Raw genomic sequence first — 20,044 nt, forward strand, 5'->3', positions numbered from 1 at the left:
TATATAAATAATGTATATACATATATTTTAATATATTATTATATTAATATATTAATATGCTTTTCTTGAACAGAAAATCAGCATTTTTGATGAATCAATTGACACTGAAAACTGGAATAATATATATATATATATAATTAATATAATTTAAAATATATTCAAATGGAATATTGTTAGTTTAAACCTAAATGATATTTAACAATATTAGTGTGTTTTTGTTCAAATAAATGTAGCCTTGGTGGACATAAGAGACCTATTCTCAAAACATTAAAAATACCAACCCCAAATAATATAGGTATTATGATCCTTTTAGCAAACTGAAAGACAGAAAGAACTAAATTAAAAGGCTACATGCATGCTTTCCTCAATATTTCATAAAGATGTTTGAAGAAGATGTTTGTTATCTTTAATTTATTCTATCACACATAGTGTTAAAATATTTTCCTGTGTTCAACAGCTGGCTGACTCTAATGGAGAGTTTTTCCTCAAGTCCTCCGAGTTGTTTGAGAGCCCCGTGTACCTGGAGGAAGTGGCCGATGTTCTTTGCATCCTACAAGCAGGTGAATGGTGTAAAGACTGTCAAAAACTTTACGTGAAAGTTAGTGAAAAAAACACCATTAAACTATTCTATGACACAATCATTGTTACATCGTTATAATTTTTTGGTCAAATTTCAAGAGGCAGTTGCCTTGCAGAGGTCTAAATATTTTTCTAATCTGATTTCTCAAAATTCACATTGTCCAAAGTTTTTGTTTTCTACCATTAATTCTGTATTAAATCCTGCTTCTGGGATTGGTGTTGGTCATAGCCCAGAGTTGTGTGAGAAGTTTTGCAGCTTCTTCATAAACAAAATTGCTTGCAATAAATCTCAGATTGGTTAAAAACTGAGGTTGGTATTTGTGATTCGTCCTTAGATTGGTTTGAATCCTATTTTACTGCGAGGAGTTTCTCTGTGGAGATAGGTCAGTCTCATTCATCACCTACCTCTGTTACTGGTGGGGTGCCGCAGGGCTCCATCTTGGGCCCGATTTTGTTTGCTTTATATATGCTCCCTCTTCGTTACATTTTTGAGTCTCACAAGGTCCCATATCATATTTATGCAGATGATACCCAGTTGTATATGTCAATTAAACCTGGGTCAAAGTCCTTATCTGACTTGCTTGCTTGTGTAAACGACATCAAAAGCTGGTTACTGGTGGGGTGCCGCAGGGCTCCATCTTGGGCCCGATTTTGTTTGCTTTATATTTGCTCCCTCTTCGTTACATTTTTGAGTTTCACAAGGTCCCATATCACATTTATGCGGATGATACCCAGTTGTACATGTCAATTAAACCTGGGTCAAAGTCCTTATCTGACTTGCTTGCTTGTGTAAACGACATCAAAAGCTGGATGGGTGATAATTTTCTTCAGTTAAATGAGAACAAGACTGAAGTCATTGTATTTGGCTCCCCCCATTTGGTTAACGGCATGTCCTCTAGTTTAGGACCCTTGCAAGCAAATATCCGTACTCCTGTAAAGAACCTGGGTGTTGTTTTTGATTCAGAGTTAAAATTCGACAAGCAAATAAACTCTGTTGTTAGAGATCATTTTTTTCCAGCTTAGGGGCTTACGTAAACCGAAATCTCGTTTATCTTTTAGTGATCTAGAGACAGTTATTCATGCCTTCATTTCAACAAGGCTTGATTATTGTAATGCTTTATATGCTGGTGTCAACCAGTTTTCCCTTTCACGTTTGCAACTGGTTCAAAATGCTGCAGCCCGCTTCTTAATGGGGAAGAAAAAGAGGGAGCATATCACCCCTATTTTAGCACATTTACATTGGCTACCAGTTAAATTTACAATTGAAACAAGGCTTGATTATTGTAATGCTTTATATGCTGGTGTCAACCAGTTTTCCCTTTCACGTTTGCAACTGGTTCAAAATGCTGCAGCCCGCTTCTTAATGGGGAAGAAAAAGAGGGAGCATATCACTCCTATTTTAGCACATTTACATCGGCTACCAGTTAAATTCAGAATTGAGTACAAGGTTTTAACTTGTGTTTAAAGCCTTGCATGGTCTGGCTCCAGTCTATATCTTAGACCTTATTTGTCCATACTCACCCCGGAGATCTCTTAGATCATCCTCTGATAATCTATTAACCGTTCCATTGTCTCGTTTGAAATCTAAAGGTGATAGAGCCTTTTCTGTATTAGCCCATAAGCTGTGGAATTCGTTACCTCAATCTGTTAGGTTATCATCTTCTTTATCTGCATTTAAATCATCATTGAAAACGTATCTTTTTTCTCAGGCCTATGTATAGTTGTTGGATATGTTGGTCTTAGTGAGTTAAATACTTATTCCTGATTTTTATTTGGTTTTATGGGTTAAGCTGTTGATTTAAATTGTAAACTTTGTATTTTTATCATTGCATTGTGTTACTGTGAAGCACCTTGGTCAGTATTAATGTTGTTTAAAGGTGCTATATAAATGAAAATGACCTTGACCTTGACATCTGTAAACATTTCCTTCAGCATGTCAGAAAAGAAAAACTTGCTAAAATTATAATTCAGCTGTGCCTGTAATTTGTCTTTGTTTTGTCCTTTATTTACTGTCTTTGAAGATAAAACTATAAATTTGTCTTAAACATAGAAAATCTTTTTTTTTTTTATCTGCTCCCAACAGAGCTGCCTTCTTTGCTGCCCATCATTGAGGTGGCCGAGGCCCTGCTTCACGTGCGGAACGGAGAGTGGTTCCTGTGCCTGCTGGTGGCAAATGTCCCAGACAGCTTCAGTGAGGGTATGTCCATCATCTGCTGAAATATTCAACAAATATTGAATTTAAAACAGTTAAAAATGTAACTTTTAATCCATTCACTTTCCTCTCCTTTAAAGAACATGAAATCAACACTAATTAGATGTACTTTTTAATTACAAGTGCCTGGCCTTACTGTGCACATTCCATCAGACATGTTCATTTGTGACCCGTGCTGGCAAAATGAGTCGGAATGCGCACAGGTTAATTTTAAACTACATGCAAAAAAAAGGTCAAATTTAAGGTTTTCACAGAAATGAGTTCATTAGGCCCTCGTCTAGTGATCCCAATGCCTCCAAAGAGTAATTAAAATCTAAAATTATCTTTATTTGTTCATTTTCTGAGAGGAGTACCTTTTCTCTGCTCGCCTCTTGCGTTGACTGTCATCTGAAGCATATGCATAAAGGCACTTCCGGTAGCGCGCAATCCCGATAAATACACATATTCACAGAATTACAGTGTTTAAGTATTCACAGTGTAATCTGTTATTTCTTAAGTGAATGTCTGGGGAAAAACATCTGATGTGGAACATTATATTAGATCTGTGCATTACAGTAGGTCTTAATATATAGGCCGTCTGTCTCATTAATGTTAATGTAACAATAAAAGAAAAGAGGGAATCAGTTGCTATTCTTGATTGAACTGCTTTTGTAGTTTTAATAATTAATTTATTTGTAATGACTACACAAGGGATTTTTACATTTGATTATTTGTTTTTCTTGAATGCTTTTGTTTAAATGTAAAACGAAAAAGGTAACGCATTATTTTTCTTATATTTGTTCTACTGTTTTTTTGCATATGTTCTTATTTATAATAACAAAGATAAAATCAACAAATAGCTATATTGTGATTATTAATATAGTAATGATCATTAAGAAAAGAAGTGGAGGAAAAGATGCAATGTTGCTAGGTGATTTTGCTTTGGAACTTTCAGAGAATTCTAACTTGATTTTTCTCAAAATGGATTTTGCTGACTCTGTCGACTTTAAATGGGTGAAGCTCAGTCATTTTTTTGTCCGATTCCAACAAATCATACATCATTTTGAAGGTATGTGAAAAGGATTTGCTCATTGTGACTCATTTTGCCAGCACAGGTCACGTTTAGAAATATTTAATATGAAAGTTCATTGAATTGTGAATTCACTTTTAAATAGTTGGAGTTGCATTCAGGTGTTTCTAGGTTTTGGATCAGGGATATGTACATTTGTTTTCTTTTTAACATACCAAAATATAACAGTATGTTTCGTTTTTTTTCTTCATTGACTATAAAGCCACATGAAACTGCTGAATTTCCATTTTGATGAGTATGGCAGGGCTGATTATGTGCAGTTTGGGCATGGGTGTGTTTGTGCACCTCTTTATGTGTCTATGTGGGTTTTCCACAGAGATGCTCTAAGTGGAAATAAAAACATCTCTGAGTCTGTGCTATCTTTTCATCACTCCTAGGTCCTTGTTGAGTCAATAGCTTATTTGTGTGAGGCTCCATTCAGAGCCAGTTTGAAATGTTTCGTATTATTGAATGGCCAATTCTCAAGGCTCATTACCTAGACAGGATCTTTCATTGGGAGAATATTCCGCTCAAGGCTGAATCATTAAGGGAAAGAGCTCGTCTATAGAGATACACTGTAATCAGATGCAGCATGAATTGTGACAGACTCAGCTGCGTTTTCTCTCAATCAGGCGTTTTTTCATTAGAGGCTATTGAAACTAATATCATTCCGGCACTCGGTCATAAAAGATTCTCTGTAATTTTAATCATTCAGCATGGCAAAATGTCATCTGTGGTTAAAATCACATAGTAAAAGGTAAACCGATATTTTAATTCAAGGTGAGAGGAGAGCTGCATTCCAAGCCAAATAAAGAAAGATATCTGTGGAAAATATTTTAAAATAATCTCAACTGAGCCGTAACATAGTAGTCAAGTTTAGCTGTGGTGCTCACATGAACTCACAGTATCAAATCTACATCTTGTCCCAATAAAGGTGGCATATGTAATACTTGGAAAAAGCTGTGTGTTAGCATTCCTGTTCATCTTAGTAAATTGAGACTGAACCATGTTAACCAGCCCATTCTTTTTTTCTTGATCGAATGTGTCTTTCAATAAAAAGTGTCAAAAAGCCCAAAAGAAAAAGAAAGTGAAAGAAGCCTCTTATTCTCACCAAGGATGCATTTATTTGTAAAAAAAAAAAAACACACACAGCAAAAACAGTAATATTAATACATATTATTACAATTAATAATAATAAGAACTGTGTTAGTTCATTCCTGTGATATGAAGCTGAATTTATGCAGTCATTACTACAGTCTTCAGTGTCACATGATCTTTTAGAAATCATTCTAGTGTGTTGATTTGGAACAATTCTTATTAACAGTGTTTAAAACATTACATTTTTGGTACATGGTAAATTTTTTCAGGGTTCTTTGATGAATAGAAAATTAAAAAGAATAGAATAGAAAAGAAAAGAAAATCTGAAAAAGAAGTCTTTCGTAACAATTTCTATTGTATTTACTGTCACGTTTGATCAATTTAATGCATCCTTCCTGAATAAAGATTTTAATTAAATCATTACTTTTCTTACTGACCCCAGACCTTTGCACTGTACTTAATGTATGTAATAAAAATACAACAATATTAGTATCTTTTATGTGGTTTTTAGGCTGCTTAAAGTTAAAAGCAGCACATTTAATCAAAATTGCTTATGTGTCCTTGTATCTCCAGTGTGCAGGGGTTTGATAAAGAACGGAGAACGGCAGGATGAGGAAAGCGTGGGTGGGCGACGCAGGACAGAAGCTCTCCGGCAGCTGTGTCAGATGAACCCTTCTCAGGCTCTGAACATCAGGGCCATGGTGGTGAGTCTCGAGCATTATACTACCTGTCATGCTTGGTAATGGGCCGCAGCTAAATTGATCAGAACCATGTGTCATTAAAATCAAGCCCTTGGTCCTTCCACAGGTGGAAGAGTGTCATCTTCCAGGTCTGGGCGTTGCTCTAACTCTAGACTACAAGCCAGACACGGCAGATGAGGCGGTCAGTCCTCTTGTGTCTTATGTCAGCGGCCTACTTCTGGGCACCAATGGAAAAGTGCGTACCTGGTTCAGTATGTTCATTCGCAACGGTCAGCAGGTAAGGAGGAACAACAGAAGCACTCAGACAATTGATGATAAGCTGCATTGTAAATGCATGAAACTCATGTATGTGTCTCACTTCAGAGGAAAAGAGAGAGCAGCTCAGTGCTGTGGCAGATGCGGAGGCAGCTGCTGTTGGAGCTGGTGGCCATCTTACCCCGTTCCCGCAGTACCCACGTTCCCAACGACAGTGACATGGACTCAGAGAGCAGCTCGGGGTACTCTGGCCTGCGGGAGGAGCATGTGGTGAAGGCCAGCGTGCTGCTGCGACTCTATTGCGCACTTATGGGGATTGCTGGTCTTAGGTATGCTATAGCTGACACATATCAGTTCTTTAAAGTATAAATGGGTGGTATAGTAACTCTTAACCATGAGTAACTTAGATGCTTACGGTGCTCATTTTCCCATGTAAGAAGTTATGGCTCCATTCCATTGCGAGGTTATGGAAATGAATTCCAACAGTTTTATTACATTCAGTTCCTGATGACATTGAATACCTCTTCCAAATGTTGCGAAGTTTTAATGGTGGTTACAAATGTGTTTTCTTTCCACAGGCCCACAGATGAAGAGGCGGAGCAACTGTTGCAGTTGATGACCAGTCGTCCACCAGCCACACCTGCAGGAGTGCGCTTTGTCTCCCTGTCCTTCTGCAAACTGCTGGCGTTCTCTACCCTCGTCAGGTACACACTTTGACACTAATACTCCACCTATTTAGATAAATTATGATTTAAAGATTAAAATGGTCATATCATACATTAATAAAAAAATTTTTAATGAGGTACAGTCGTAATGTGCCAAAAACAATTATAATTTAGTTTCACACCATTTTCCACTTCCATTTTAATCTCTGACATCAGAAATACAAGGATTTCAGTACAAACCATTTTAGCTGCTGATCATTTTGGACTTCTGAAACTCTGTTAAACAGTTACACAACAGTTCAAAAGATTGTAGTCAGTACAATTTTTTTATGGACAGTTAGTAATACTTTTAATTTAACAAGGAAGCTTTAAATTGATCAAAAGTGACTGTAAAGGCTTTTATGTTTTTACAGAGGGTTTGTAGTTCAAGTAAATGCTGTTCTTTTGAACTTTCATTTTCATCAAAGAATACTGAAAAAGAAAATGCATCACGGTTTCCACAAAAATAATTTTACTCAACATTGATAATAGTAAGAAATGTTTTTGGGCACCAAATCAGCATATTCAAATGATTTTCATGAAGGATCATGTGACACTAAAGACTGGAGTAATGGTTGCTGGAAAGTCAGTTTTGCCATCACAGGAATAAATTACATTTTAAAATATATTAAAATATAAAACAGTTATTTTAAATTGTAGTCATTTTTCACAGTATTGTTATTTTTGCTGCATTTCTGATCAAATAAATGTAGTCTTGGTGAGCACAAGAGACTTCTTTGTAAAACATTAAAAAACATTATAGACCCCAAACTTGGAGAATAGTGAATGTCAAAAGTTCAAGGAAAAGAATTATGTTGCATGACATGACCTCTTTAAATATGTAACATTAGCAAGCACTTTGTATTTTCAGTAAACATCAGCATCAGCACTTTAATTTTCTGTCACTCGGTTATGTTTAATGCGAAGTTCAGTTCAGTTAAATTCATCTTCAATAGTTTTATTTACTCAAAGTCCTAAAACCCAGATGCGTCATCATGCCGTTGTTTCTTTTCTCTGCAGTACTCCAGAACAGGAGCAACTGATGGTAATGTGGCTCAGCTGGATGATAAAAGAGGAGGAGTATTTTGAAAGGTACAGAAGCCCTTCAAACCCATAACAACCAATAAATGCATTTTACAACATACTAAAAATGCCAGTTATTTTATGATCGGCGAGAAGGAAATCTTCTGGAGAAGTTTACAGGAAACAGAATTGTTCTGCTCATGTACCAAACGTCTGTTTATCCTTCAATGCAATTAGTTTGATTTCATAGAGAACTATTTAAGAAGTATTTGGAATTACATTTTGAATTATTTTCACATTCTTTGTGTCTGCAATTAGTATTCCTCTGAGGTCTGCCCAATCTGGAGCATTCAGACCCACTTCTGTTCTAGATATAGGCGGTATGAAAGCATAGGCTGGTGAGGCAATATGAATTTTAGCCATCAGTACAGGCTTTTTATTTTTACTTAAAGGCCACTTTTTTAGTAGACAAGAAAAAATAAAGTGTGTTGTGCAAACATAAAACATTTGTGGTGAAATGTGGTCCGTATATTAGATAATTTTATGCTTATAAAAGGGAGAGGGTGAGAGCATGAATGATAAAATGAAAACAGATGGGGTTAAGCAGAGGTTAGGCAGTGACAGGCCTTTTCAATTTAATAACTAATAAGCAGCTGACGGGTTATAAGTCATCTCTCCTGTAGCTTGTGCTCCTCGTGACCCACTGTGATTGGAGCGCTTATCCACACTCTATAAATTTAGAGATAAATGTCCATCGATGCACGGCCGAGCGTGTTTGTGGTTAGTGTTATCATATATGTGAAGCCCACTGTAACCCTGGGGGTTGATTTGTGTCTATCTGTTTGTTCTATATAAAAGAGTGTTTAAATATGGACTCTTTTTAATGCATTTTCCCCCTCCTCTCTTTGTCTTCCCTCTATTTTGCTTTTCCGTCCCCCTCTTCTCCTCCTTTCTCTTATTCTTTCCAGTGCCGCCGGTGTCTCTGCCTCTTTTGGAGAGATGCTATTACTGGTTGCAATGTATTTCCATAGCAACCAGCTCAGTGCCATCATCGAGCTGGTTTGCTCCACTCTTGGGATGAAGGTGAGTTTAAGCAATCATTTGGTCAGCCAATGAATAAAACTAACAGTAAAGTCACTTCAGCACTAATCCGGGGAGATTTGTTTTCTAAATGACATTTGAGTTATAATTATTAACATTGAATGCCTGTCATTTCATGTAATTTATTAAGATGGGAGTGTCTCTTGAATGTATTTGGATGTCATGGAAGTTTGTGCTGTGTGTGCATGTGTCACAAAACCCATTGAAATAAACTGGACTTCTATGTGAATAATTATATTAGTATAGTTTGTTCAGTTTTTGCAAAAAGTCTCTTATGCTCACCAAAGTGGTATTTATTTGATCAAAAATACAGTAAAAACAGTAATATTGTGAAATGTTATTACAAATTTCACAGAGTACATCTGTGAAACACATATTTCAAACAAACCCAAATGAATAGGAATTTTAGCTGTTTCAACTGACTTACCTAGACAGCCGCTTTGGATATTCTGAACATTTGATTTTAGCTTATAATGAGCAAACATGCTTTATAATTAAGATAATTAGTTTTTTATTAGACAAAATCTATTAATTCTAGTGCCTACAGCAGTAGGTCAGTCTATCCATCAGCGATTCACTCTAGAGGTATTGGGTTTTTGTTTGTTTCTCTATAAAAACAAGTCAAATTTAGAACCAAACAAAGGGGGTACTTAGTCCTGTTTACTTTGGGGCTTAAATGCCAACATTGGTTAAATTCCAGAATTAGTCCTCTAGGTGTAAACATCCATTATACTTGGCTTGCACTGTAAAAGTCACAGAAGAGAGGGTGTTAATTGGTGGATTTATTGATTGTTAGTGTCTAGGAACATGCACATCCCAGAGAAGGCTAAAGTACGTCTGTGTAATATGTAATTGCCCTTAGCTGAGTCGTACGTTATTGATGTGGTACAGATAGATGAGTCATGGAGGGTTTGTTTAGCCAGAATGAGTCACTTTCGGCATAAAAAAAAAAAAAAGTAATATTTTGTCGAAATTTGTTTTTGAAGTTTCTAAACCTTGCACAGAGTTTAATCTGGTTGAGAACTGACTTAAACTCCTTATCCTTCCACAGATCGCCATCAAACCCAGCTCACTGAGCAAAATGAAAACCATTTTCACTCAGGAAATCTTCACAGAACAGGTGCCTCTTTTTTTACACTGGATTGATGGTGTTTTAATGCAAAACAGTCGTTAGCCTCTTCTAATAAGAGCAATGATTTTGTAAAAATAATTGTGTGCTTCTGAGTTTGTGCAATTTATTTGACATATTGCAAGAACTGTGTAGGCACCATATCAAACATCTTAATTACTAACAGCCTGTCATATTATTACATGCACTATTATAGATATCCTGTCCTAGTAGATAACTTTGAGAACTGCATGCTTGCCATCTGTTGAACATGGCAGTCTAACGAATTGAAACAAAACACTTTTTGTCATTATGGATAAGACATCTGTTGAATATCGTAAATGTAGCTGCACAATTATGGCATCAAGACGGATATAGTGATAAGTGGATTTTTGTGTTGTCACAGGTGGTCACAGCACATGCTGTGCGAGTGGCCGTTACTAATAACCTCAGTGCCAACATCACAGGATTCCTCCCCATCCACTGCATATACCAGCTCCTGAGGAGCAGAGCCTTCACCAAACACAAAGTGTCCATAAAGGTAATCCTGAGGATACTCTTCTGACTGTGTTGTTTCTGTTCTGTTGGAATTCTGTTGTGTTGTGTTCTGTTCTGTTTTTTTTTTTTTGGTATCATATCAGCACTTTGGTGCTGTGTTCCATACTATTTTCTTGCATTCTCTGTTACTTTGTTATTCTATTCGATTCTATTCTTTTTGTTTCTTTGCTATTCTTTGAAAGCAAACTTCCAGGGGGGTGGGGGGCACTGAATGACTTAATAGCATTTAAATTAACACATTATTATTATTAATATATTTAAAAAAAAATCTAACTCTAACATGAATTACAATTCTAAAAACTAAAGTCATTTCTTTTTCCCCTTCAATTACCAGTTTTTATTAAAGAACATACAGTTCTTGATTCTTCAGCAGAATAAATCATGATTATTAGTATGTCTACTCTCATTTTACTATAATAACAATAAAAAAAAAACTGTTGAGAAACAGTTATATTCTATTTATGTGTGCTCTATATCCTATATTCATTCTATGGTATATTATTTGTTTTCTGTTCAGTTCTATTGTTTTTTTTTCTACTGATCTTTTGTTTTGTGTTCTGTTCCCATCTACTTTATTTGTGTTTTTTTTCCAACTGTATTTTTTTTGTAATTTTCTGTTCTGTTGTGTTGTATTTGTTCCATTCGGTTCTATTGTGTTCTGTTTTTTGTTACATCTTAGTTACATCCTAGTTACATATGTTTGTTAGCTTGTTCTATCTTATTATATTTAATTTTGTTTTCTATTATTTTCTATCTATATATTCTATTCTGTTTTCTATTCTGTTGACCACTCATCTTCGGACACCTTGGCAATTGAATCGCCATTGGCCTTTACATTTTTTAGTTTACTCGCCAGACTGATAAACTATATATGTATGTCTGTGTGTATATATGTGTGTGTGTAATGATAGAACTTTAGTAATTAGAATTAAAACTTGGTAACCATGTATTAATGCATATTAGTCATTTTAACTGAACTTAGGACTGGTGGTGGTGCTTTTTTGGTCATTCAGGTTAGTTCCGCCTACTAACAGAGAACCCGGCAGTTCTTAAAAGCTAAAGAATTCCAAAGGAACTCTGTTATTTTGACAGGAAAATACAACAAAAAATATTGTTTACATGTAGCGTGTCAATTCTGCATGTTATGTAAGACTCTCTCGCTCTGTCTTTCTTTGCGTGTGTGTGAGACAAAGCGATGGCGAGTCGTGCACCTTCACACTAGAGTTTATGGTACGCCAAATACAGGTGCGCTGCGCATCCATTCAGATGAACTGAAAAATAGCACAGATCGCTTGACGGAGTATGAAACTCTGAAGCGCTCAGTCAGTGTGTTCGGCGAGTGAAAATATATCTGTGCTAAACTTATACCAAAGACTATAGAAATACTTTGCGTATACTGAGCCTCCAACTCACACACTGGCGAGTAAAATCTAAGAATTTATTAGCCAGTGGCTAATATTAGACATAATTTAATCGCCCAGAGTGAAGATTTAGTCGCATATGCGAGTGATTTACTCGCGAGGGTTGTGTTGTTTTGTAATGCATTCTCATTTACTTGGTTTCCTATTTCGTGTTTTATTCTATTCAGTTCTATTACGTTTGTTTTTTGTTTGCTTGTTTGTTTATTCTGTTCTTTTGTTTGTGTTCCGTTCGTTAAATTCTATTGTATTGTAATTCTGTTGTTGTTTTGTGGTCTATTTTGTTTTGTTTTCTTTCCTATCCTGTTTTGTTTTTCTGTTCTGTTAAAATCCGCTCCTTTCTAACTACACTACATTACTCTGTTGACTCTGTTCAGTGTTAGTATCAACTTGAATCCATTGGGTTCTATTATCTGTTTGACTGGCTGGCTCCTCTCCTGACTCATGGAAAGACACTCCATTGATTTAATTAAGGATGTGGTTTTTGAATGTGGTAGCGCATCGCCCGGCTGATCAGAATGTTTCCTCACAATTACATCGTCAGCCTTAAAGACTGGAATCTGCCTCCTCTAGAGTCAGTAAGCCATGTTATAGCTATTGATTTGCTCAGCTGGAAAGATGATTTAATCACCCGAGTGCCAGAGGTAGATGATTGGATAATTCACTTATTCTGAATGATCTCTGAGTGTCTTTCTTTCTTTCTTTTTTTTCTTTCTTTTTTCTTAGGACTGGATCTTCAGACAGCTGTGCGAGACGACTACTCCACTCCACACTCAGCTGCTTCCATTAATTGATGTTTACATTAACTCCATCCTGACCCCTGCTTCCAAGACCAACCCTGAGGCCACCAACCAGCCAATCACAGAGCAGGAGATCCTTAATGTTTTCCAGGGCTTGGCAGGGGTGGGTGGAGCTTAAGCATCTTTTCGATAATGTTGACTGCAAAATCTCAAAAAATAAAAAACTAACTGTGATAAATGACTGCCCTGCAGTAGCAAAAATCAGTTGCATAGCTATTATTGAAGGTTATTTTTAGACCAACGCCATCTGGATATTGCAATATGTACAAGGCAAAGATTCAGATTTTAGAAGACTGATAAGCATAAATTATATAGGTCAAAAGGCACTTTAAAACAATTGAGGTTTAATAGTATTAAAGACCTGTTATCATGTGTGGTCTGTGGTAAAGTATATATCACTGATACTGAATGTCAATTGTCTTTAATGTGGAAATTAATATTATAATTTTAACTGCATAGACACTATCGGATGAGAACAAAATTTGAACTGAATTCAGCTGGAAAATGACACTAACTTTGCAACCCACGCTGTTTTTGAACTAAATTGGATCAACTTTGAACTGACTTGAGCTGAATAATGACTCTATTGTCTTATGTAGAGCTTCTTATAGCTGAATTGAAGTTTACAACATTGACAGTTATTAAACTGCATTGATACAATGTTCTAAATTGAGCTGAATTATGGTATTATTATCTTCTGTCAAGCTGCTTTACAACTCGAATTGAATTTGTTTCATAATTGATGAAGTTTAACATGAACATTAACAGTGTTATTTTCATATTTATTAATGTGAAGCAATCTGTATAGTATAAAGCGCTATATAAGTAAATGTGACTTGTCTAGATTATACACTGTATATCTCCAGTTCTGTCCGATGCAGATCAAATCCATTTATTCCTGTACTCTCTGTTCCTTTTAACCTCTGTTTGACCTCTCTCCATCTCCCCCTCTAATTTTTCTCTCTCTCTCAGGGAGATGGAGGGAAAGTCCGTTCTCAGTACACCATCACCACCCAGTTGCTCATTCTCTATTACATCCTTTCATATGAGGAAGCTCTGCTCGCGAATACAAAGACGTTGGGTAGGTATATTATATTACACACTTAACTGACATAATTTAGGTGGAATTTACTTTTTTTTATATATATATATTTTTTTTATATTAAATTAACTTTTTTATATGCATTTTTTTTACTTTATTTATTATACAATTTTATTAAAAAATTTTAGTTATTTACATTGTATTTAATAATTACATTTCATTTTATGGACAAGGATGGAGGAATTTCAAAAATCCCTCAAAAAAAAAAGGGACTTCATTTGAAATGTGAATAGTATATTTCCTGTTTTACATTTCCTTAAATTAGAATTCACTTGTTCCGATTGATCCGTTCAATTCAAATTACAGTTTAATCAGTTGAAAAAGATGTTTTAAAAAAAAAAATTTGTTTGTTTTATATTTGTTGTGTTTTCTGATTTTGTCTTCTCTTACTGTCTTTTTCTTTGTTTAATTTTAAACAATTCAACTATTAAATGATAGTCTCTGAACAATAGGACTTAATCATTTTATCTCCAGTTAATCTGGTGTATTCTCGCTTATGTAAGTTCCTGTCTTGCCACCCAGAGTGCTGTTATAATATTAGGATGAGAGCGATATAGCTTAGCTTCTTGCTCTCTCCTCTGCATATTAAATTGCTTCAAACTCACACCAATCACCTGCAGTTTGACTTTGCTTTGGAAGCCTCTCATCGGTTATTAGAGCGGTTACTCTTCAGTGTTTATGCACACAGCTCTTCCCAGAGTGCTGTGCTTATTTAATCTCTCTTTCTCCCTCTCTTCTCCTCTATCATTCTGGAGTAATGATGCCCTTTGGCTGTGCTAATGAACTGGAATACAATGAAAAATCACCTGTACATGAGCTGCACCACAGAGGCCTATTTTTAACAAACAGCCTGATAACCATGCGTTCTCTCTCCTCCCAGCACTTATGCAGAAGAAACCAAAATCCTACTCTCCTGCCCTCATGGACCAGATTCCCATTAAATACCTCATTCGCCAGGCCCAAGGACTGCAGCGGGAGCTGGGAGGTAAAGGACACCCGTTAACCTCCATTGCACTTATATTCAGCAGAGTAGATTTAAAATATGTGATAATACAGCCATATTTAGTTGCATTACTAGATGCAATTATTTTTCTCATTACATGACACTGATACTTGATATCTTTCTAAAAATATGTTCCATTCATTTTATGTGCATGGGTTTACAGGCTTATATACATGCAAATAGTGAAAAAGCTATAATACTTAAAAAAAAAAAATATATATATAAAAAGTTAAATTTAATTTTGTACTTATTATTTATTATTTTATTTAAACTAATTTGTACTTTGTACTTTTAATTTGTATTTTATTTTATTTTATTTTTTAGGCTTACATTCTGCTCTTCTGCGTCTACTGGCCACAAACTATCCTCACCTGTGTATGGTGGAGGACTGGATCAGTGAAGAAGAAGTGACTGGTACTCTGCCTTTACTGAGGAAGATGTTGCTGACATCCTCATCCTGCAAATACTCACAGACACAGCTACGAGAAGGTACAAGAAACTCACACTATCAACCACTTACTTAAGAGCAAAATGTGGAAATCACATTTCTCATGTGACCGAGATTGCATTAAAGATTTTCTCCCATTTACTACGTTTTCGAAATTTGACTCATAATTTAAAAATCATTTTGATGGATCCATTTTTGTCCATTTTTACAGTGTAAAAAATATTAATATGGATTAAAAGTGAAGAAAAGGGGATATGTCAAAAGTCAGTTTTGGTTATATTAACACAAGGTCAAAATGAGGAAATGGAAAGGCATATGTCTATACAATGGGTAAAAATAGAAAAGTTGTCGCTCAGGTGGATTCTACAAAAGCAATTAGCACATCTCTGCTGTACAATGTATTTCTCAAGCAGTTTTCACACTACAGTAAACCAGACCACTGAACTCTACATTGAGACTCATAAGGCCCTGGAGGAGATCACAAGTGTTTATTATGGTCTATGATATGAATAGTTTGTTGTTGTAGTCTGACCTTTCATGTGCATGACTCAGTTTTGCACCTGTGGAGTAATGAGCCTGAAGGTGTTTCTGTATTCATACAACACTGCTCTGACAGGCCTGTTTCTCCACAGGACTCTTGTATTCACAGACGGTGACAGGCTTATGCTATATTTAATGATATGGAAATAAAACAAGCAAATATATTGACATCTAAAGCCTCTAAATATTTTACATTTGTCTTTGAATTAAATGTGGTCATTATTTGTGTGTGTGTGTGTGTGTTTTAATTAAATCATTTACATTTTCTTTTCTTAGCTTTCCAGAATGTTCTCTCCGGTGGGTCCAGGCTGCTGCGTATCCTGGAGCACCTGACGCTGCTCTCTGCGGGAGATCTGATCCCATACGCAGAGGCTTTGACTGCCAGCATGGGGCTGCTCTTAGAGGACGGCGTCTCTCGCAGGATCCTACAGACTGTTAACAAACTCTGGATGGTACTTAATACAGTCATGCCACGCAAGTGAGACTTCCTCTGTGTTTAGTAAAAATGGAAGGAAATCTTGCACTTCAGCACTCGTTCTAAGTCTCTTTCCTCTGTCAGGCTGTGGGTGATGACAGTAAACACTCTGCAGCCTTCAGTAAAGCTCCTGCGGCAGCAGAAATACACTCAGAATGATCTGATGGTGGATCCTCTCATCGTCCTGCGCTGCGACTCCAGAGTCTTCAGGTATTACCTGCTTAGAAATGCCTGATAAGAAATACCCTATAAAAAATTCTATAATTCATGCTAATCTTAGTCTTACTGAAGGAAGGTGTGTTTGTTCTCATGAAGGTGTCCTCCACTAATGGACATCACTCTTCATATGTTGAATGGGTACCTGTTGGCATCTAAGGCCTACTTGAACGCCCACCTGAAAGAGACAACTGAATTAGAGCGACAAGCTCAGACTGTATCAAACCTTGGGCTGAGTGGCCAACCTGATACTCCTGAGGTCACAAGAGAGGAGCTGAAGAACGCTCTGCTGGCTGCTCAGGTAGACACATGCAAACAAACACATCTCTAATACTGATCTCTGAATCACCAGTTTGTGCATTTGGCATATTTGTGTTGTTTTTGTCCTCCTTCAGGACAGTGCAGCGGTGCAGATCTTGCTGGAGGTGTGTTTGCCGTCCCCTCAGGAGGAGCTGCAGCTGGGAGGAGGTGGAGGAGCAGACAGCCTGTTGAGGAGCATTCAGTCTGCTCCAGGTATTCCCATGCGGAAGCAGGTGGGCGACGCGGGGGCTGGGCGGGGGGCCCAGGGGGAGCGCGAGGCAGAGGGCGGGCTGCTCAGTGACCTGAGTGAGGTGCAGTGTCTCATCTGCTGCCTGCTGCACCAAATGTTCATCGCAGACCCCAACATTGCCAAACGAGTACACTTTCAGGTAATTAAGTCTCTCTGTTACAGTACTGCCATCACCATTATGATACGTACTTTATACATACATGCATGATGATCATAAGACACAGTACACACACAATGTTTTTTTTCCTCTATAGGGATTTAACATTTTTATGTCATATATTTCAGAGTGAAACAGGATATTCAATGGGAAAATTTTCATTTTATCCATTGGGGATTGATTAGTGACAAGTGGTCTCTGTATGACAGGTGGTTGGAGGGGAGGGGTTAAAATCAAGTTACAGTACTGTTCAAAAGAGTCAGTAATATTTTTTTATGAAATTAATGCTTTTATTAGCAAGGATTCATTTAATTCAAAAGTGGTAGTAAAGACATTTATAACAATATAACAGATTTTGGTCTGAAATAAATGCTGTTTTTTTCTTTAAATCCTTAAAACCTATATTACAGTTTCCACAAAAATATTAAGTAGCACTGTTTCTTGAGCAGCAAATCAGCATATTTAGAATGATTTCTAAAGGATCATGTGACACTGAAGACTGGAGTAATGACTGCTGAAAATTCACATCATAGGAATTAATTACATTTTGAAATATATTAAAAATAGAAAACCGTACTTTTAAATTGTAATATTTCACACTCTACATTTTTTATTGTACATTTGATAAATGCAGCATTGGTGAGCATGAGAGAATTATATCAAAAAATTTAAAAAATCTTTCCTACCTCAAACTTTTGGAACAATAGTGTAAAACTTTGTGACACTATAATGGCTTTTATTTTTTGTATTTTTTTTTTTTACGTGCACCATTAAATCATTTGCAAATTTAGCAGGAACATGTATTAAAAAATCGGGTCATTTTCATCTTGACTTGAACAGTTTTAAACTAAAATTAACTATGAAGTACGTTTTAAAGAATAAAACAGCCTTTAGGTTTTTGTGAATCAGTTTCAGATAAAGGAAAACAAAATCAAAGAAATCTCTAATTGGGTTCTAAAGCTCTAATTGAGTTCTGAAGGTTTTCTAAATGTTCTTTAAATGTTTCTTCAGGGTTATCCGCAGGCTTTGCTCCCTCTGACGGTGGCAGGAATTCCTTCCATGCACATCTGTCTAGACTTTATCCCAGAACTCCTCACTCAGCCGCAGCTGGAGAAACAGGTAAGCAACTATCAGTTCGTCCATCCATATTTTCAGCCAGGACTACTAAGTAGATCAGTTGCCACTCCCAAGTTCCAGAATTAATTTGAATTCAGGCGTGAATCCCTTAATTTGTTATCCCATGAATATACACAGAATATAATTTCTCTTTCTAGAATTTAGTATATTTAGTATGCAAGACTCTTTATAGCTTTATAGTATGTACTACAACTTAATGTAGAGCTGTCTAGCTATAAGTTGAAGTATTAAGAGTATGTATTTTGCTACTCGAATCACAGGCACATGGTGAGCCCTCAGGGTTGACCTCTCAGGCTTGATGCTAATGGCAGTTTTGTTTTGTCTGGCACAGATCTTCGCCATACAGCTGTTGTCCCATCTGTGCACCCAGTACGCCCTGCCCAAATCCCTCAGTGTGGCACGTCTTGCCATTAGTGTGATGGACACCCTCCTCACCGGTAGAAATAACTCGTTCATCTGTTGCTTTATCTCTTTATCTGTCTTCCATTTTGTCTTTACCTTGGTCTCTGTTCTTATTCATTTATTAGGGCTGGCATTTTATTAAAGAATGTCTAAAAATAACATAGATAATTGGAGATATCAGACCATTACCTTGACTTATTTTGTAGCAAAAACCAACCTCTGCAAACTTTTCCCATTATCATAGTACACACTGCCCTCTGCTGGCCACTTATTACTTACTGCCTGTGACAAACCTTCAGCTGCAGTGTTTATAAATTATGCATCAGCCATCCATTTATTGTTTTATTGAATGGAGTACCAGAGGAGTCTTGAGGACCGTTAAATCCTGCAGTTTAGTTTTATGTTATGTAGCGCATCTGTTCGCAAAACAACCAAAAATTGCATGTGATTCTGTAATATATTCACTTAAGTAAATGTTTTTGGTATCTTTCACAGTGCTGACCCGTGCCAAGCGCTTTGCATTTTTCATGCCGACGCTGCCATGCCTGGTTTCATTCTGCAAGGCTTTCCCCCCACTCTTTGATGATGTCATGTCCCTGCTGGTTCAGGTGGGTCAGGTGTCTGCTGCTGATGTCACCACCAAGGCCAGAGATATTGACCCTCTCATTGCCAGTGAGTGTATTCTTGTCTTATTTGACTGAACTGTTTTTAATTTGTATTGATCAATGGCTATTGTATTGGGCAGGGGCAGGGCAAGATTTTAAATGATTTTACTCAGTTTAAAGTCAGATTTAATAGAGTGAAAAAGTGCATGCCGACTTTTTCAGGTGCCTTGGTTCTTGAAGTATTTTTTCCATTTATTTTTCCCACAGGTTGTTAAAAAAGTCGGTAACACTTTACAATAAGGTTCATTAGTTATCTACATTAGTTAACATGAACTAAGAATGAACAATACTTCTACAGCATATATTAATCTGAGTTAATGTTAATTTCAGCATTTATCAATACATTATTTAATGCACTGTGTACTAATGCACATTAGTTAATGCTAACTAACATGAACAAACAATGAACGACTGTATTTTTATTAACTAACATTAGCAAAGATTAATAAAGAGTGTAATGAATGTAGTGTTCATTGTTCGTATCTTAACGTAAAAACGTATCTTAATTAATGCATTAACTAATTTTAACGAATGACACCTTATTGTAAGTGTTACCAAAAAGTTTTTAAGAGCTAAAGAGTTAAAAGCCAAGAACCAAAACCAACTAGCAGTGAGGTGAATCACATTACAAATTTTGGTTTGGTGCAAAAAAGTATTTGAAAATCTGACAAAAAAAGAAAGGTACATGACTGTGTATTTAACGGCTTTAATGAGGGAAAGAACTACAATTCAAATATATTTTAT

At 36.3% G+C, this 20,044-nt stretch overlaps 1 protein-coding gene across 3 annotated transcripts in view; it reads left to right on the forward strand.

The window, feature by feature from the left end:
• LOC107747027 (integrator complex subunit 2-like) overlaps positions 1 to 20,044 on the forward strand; it is a 25,677-nt gene that overhangs the window by 3,785 nt on the left and 1,848 nt on the right. For 2 of the 3 annotated variants that reach the window (XM_016561440.1, XM_016561439.1), the window contains exons 4-24: positions 458 to 560; positions 2,663 to 2,776; positions 5,511 to 5,641; positions 5,745 to 5,915; positions 6,002 to 6,222; positions 6,472 to 6,597; positions 7,618 to 7,689; positions 8,589 to 8,703; positions 9,773 to 9,841; positions 10,236 to 10,370; positions 12,532 to 12,708; positions 13,578 to 13,686; positions 14,588 to 14,692; positions 15,035 to 15,199; positions 15,975 to 16,176; positions 16,258 to 16,383; positions 16,489 to 16,690; positions 16,785 to 17,078; positions 18,108 to 18,215; positions 18,565 to 18,670; positions 19,131 to 19,307. In XM_016561440.1, coding sequence (XP_016416926.1) covers positions 458 to 560; positions 2,663 to 2,776; positions 5,511 to 5,641; positions 5,745 to 5,915; positions 6,002 to 6,222; positions 6,472 to 6,597; positions 7,618 to 7,689; positions 8,589 to 8,703; positions 9,773 to 9,841; positions 10,236 to 10,370; positions 12,532 to 12,708; positions 13,578 to 13,686; positions 14,588 to 14,692; positions 15,035 to 15,199; positions 15,975 to 16,176; positions 16,258 to 16,383; positions 16,489 to 16,690; positions 16,785 to 17,078; positions 18,108 to 18,215; positions 18,565 to 18,670; positions 19,131 to 19,307 — 3,028 coding nt within the window. The remainder of the gene's footprint in view (positions 1 to 457; positions 561 to 2,662; positions 2,777 to 5,510; positions 5,642 to 5,744; positions 5,916 to 6,001; positions 6,223 to 6,471; positions 6,598 to 7,617; positions 7,690 to 8,588; positions 8,704 to 9,772; positions 9,842 to 10,235; positions 10,371 to 12,531; positions 12,709 to 13,577; positions 13,687 to 14,587; positions 14,693 to 15,034; positions 15,200 to 15,974; positions 16,177 to 16,257; positions 16,384 to 16,488; positions 16,691 to 16,784; positions 17,079 to 18,107; positions 18,216 to 18,564; positions 18,671 to 19,130; positions 19,308 to 20,044) is intronic. The other variant, XM_016561441.1, reaches the window with a different exon arrangement.

This window comes from Sinocyclocheilus rhinocerous, unplaced genomic scaffold (genome assembly GCF_001515625.1).
Source record: "Sinocyclocheilus rhinocerous isolate Xijiao unplaced genomic scaffold, SAMN03320098_v1.1 scaffold708, whole genome shotgun sequence".
In the NCBI taxonomy this organism is placed as follows: Eukaryota; Metazoa; Chordata; class Actinopteri; order Cypriniformes; family Cyprinidae; genus Sinocyclocheilus; species Sinocyclocheilus rhinocerous.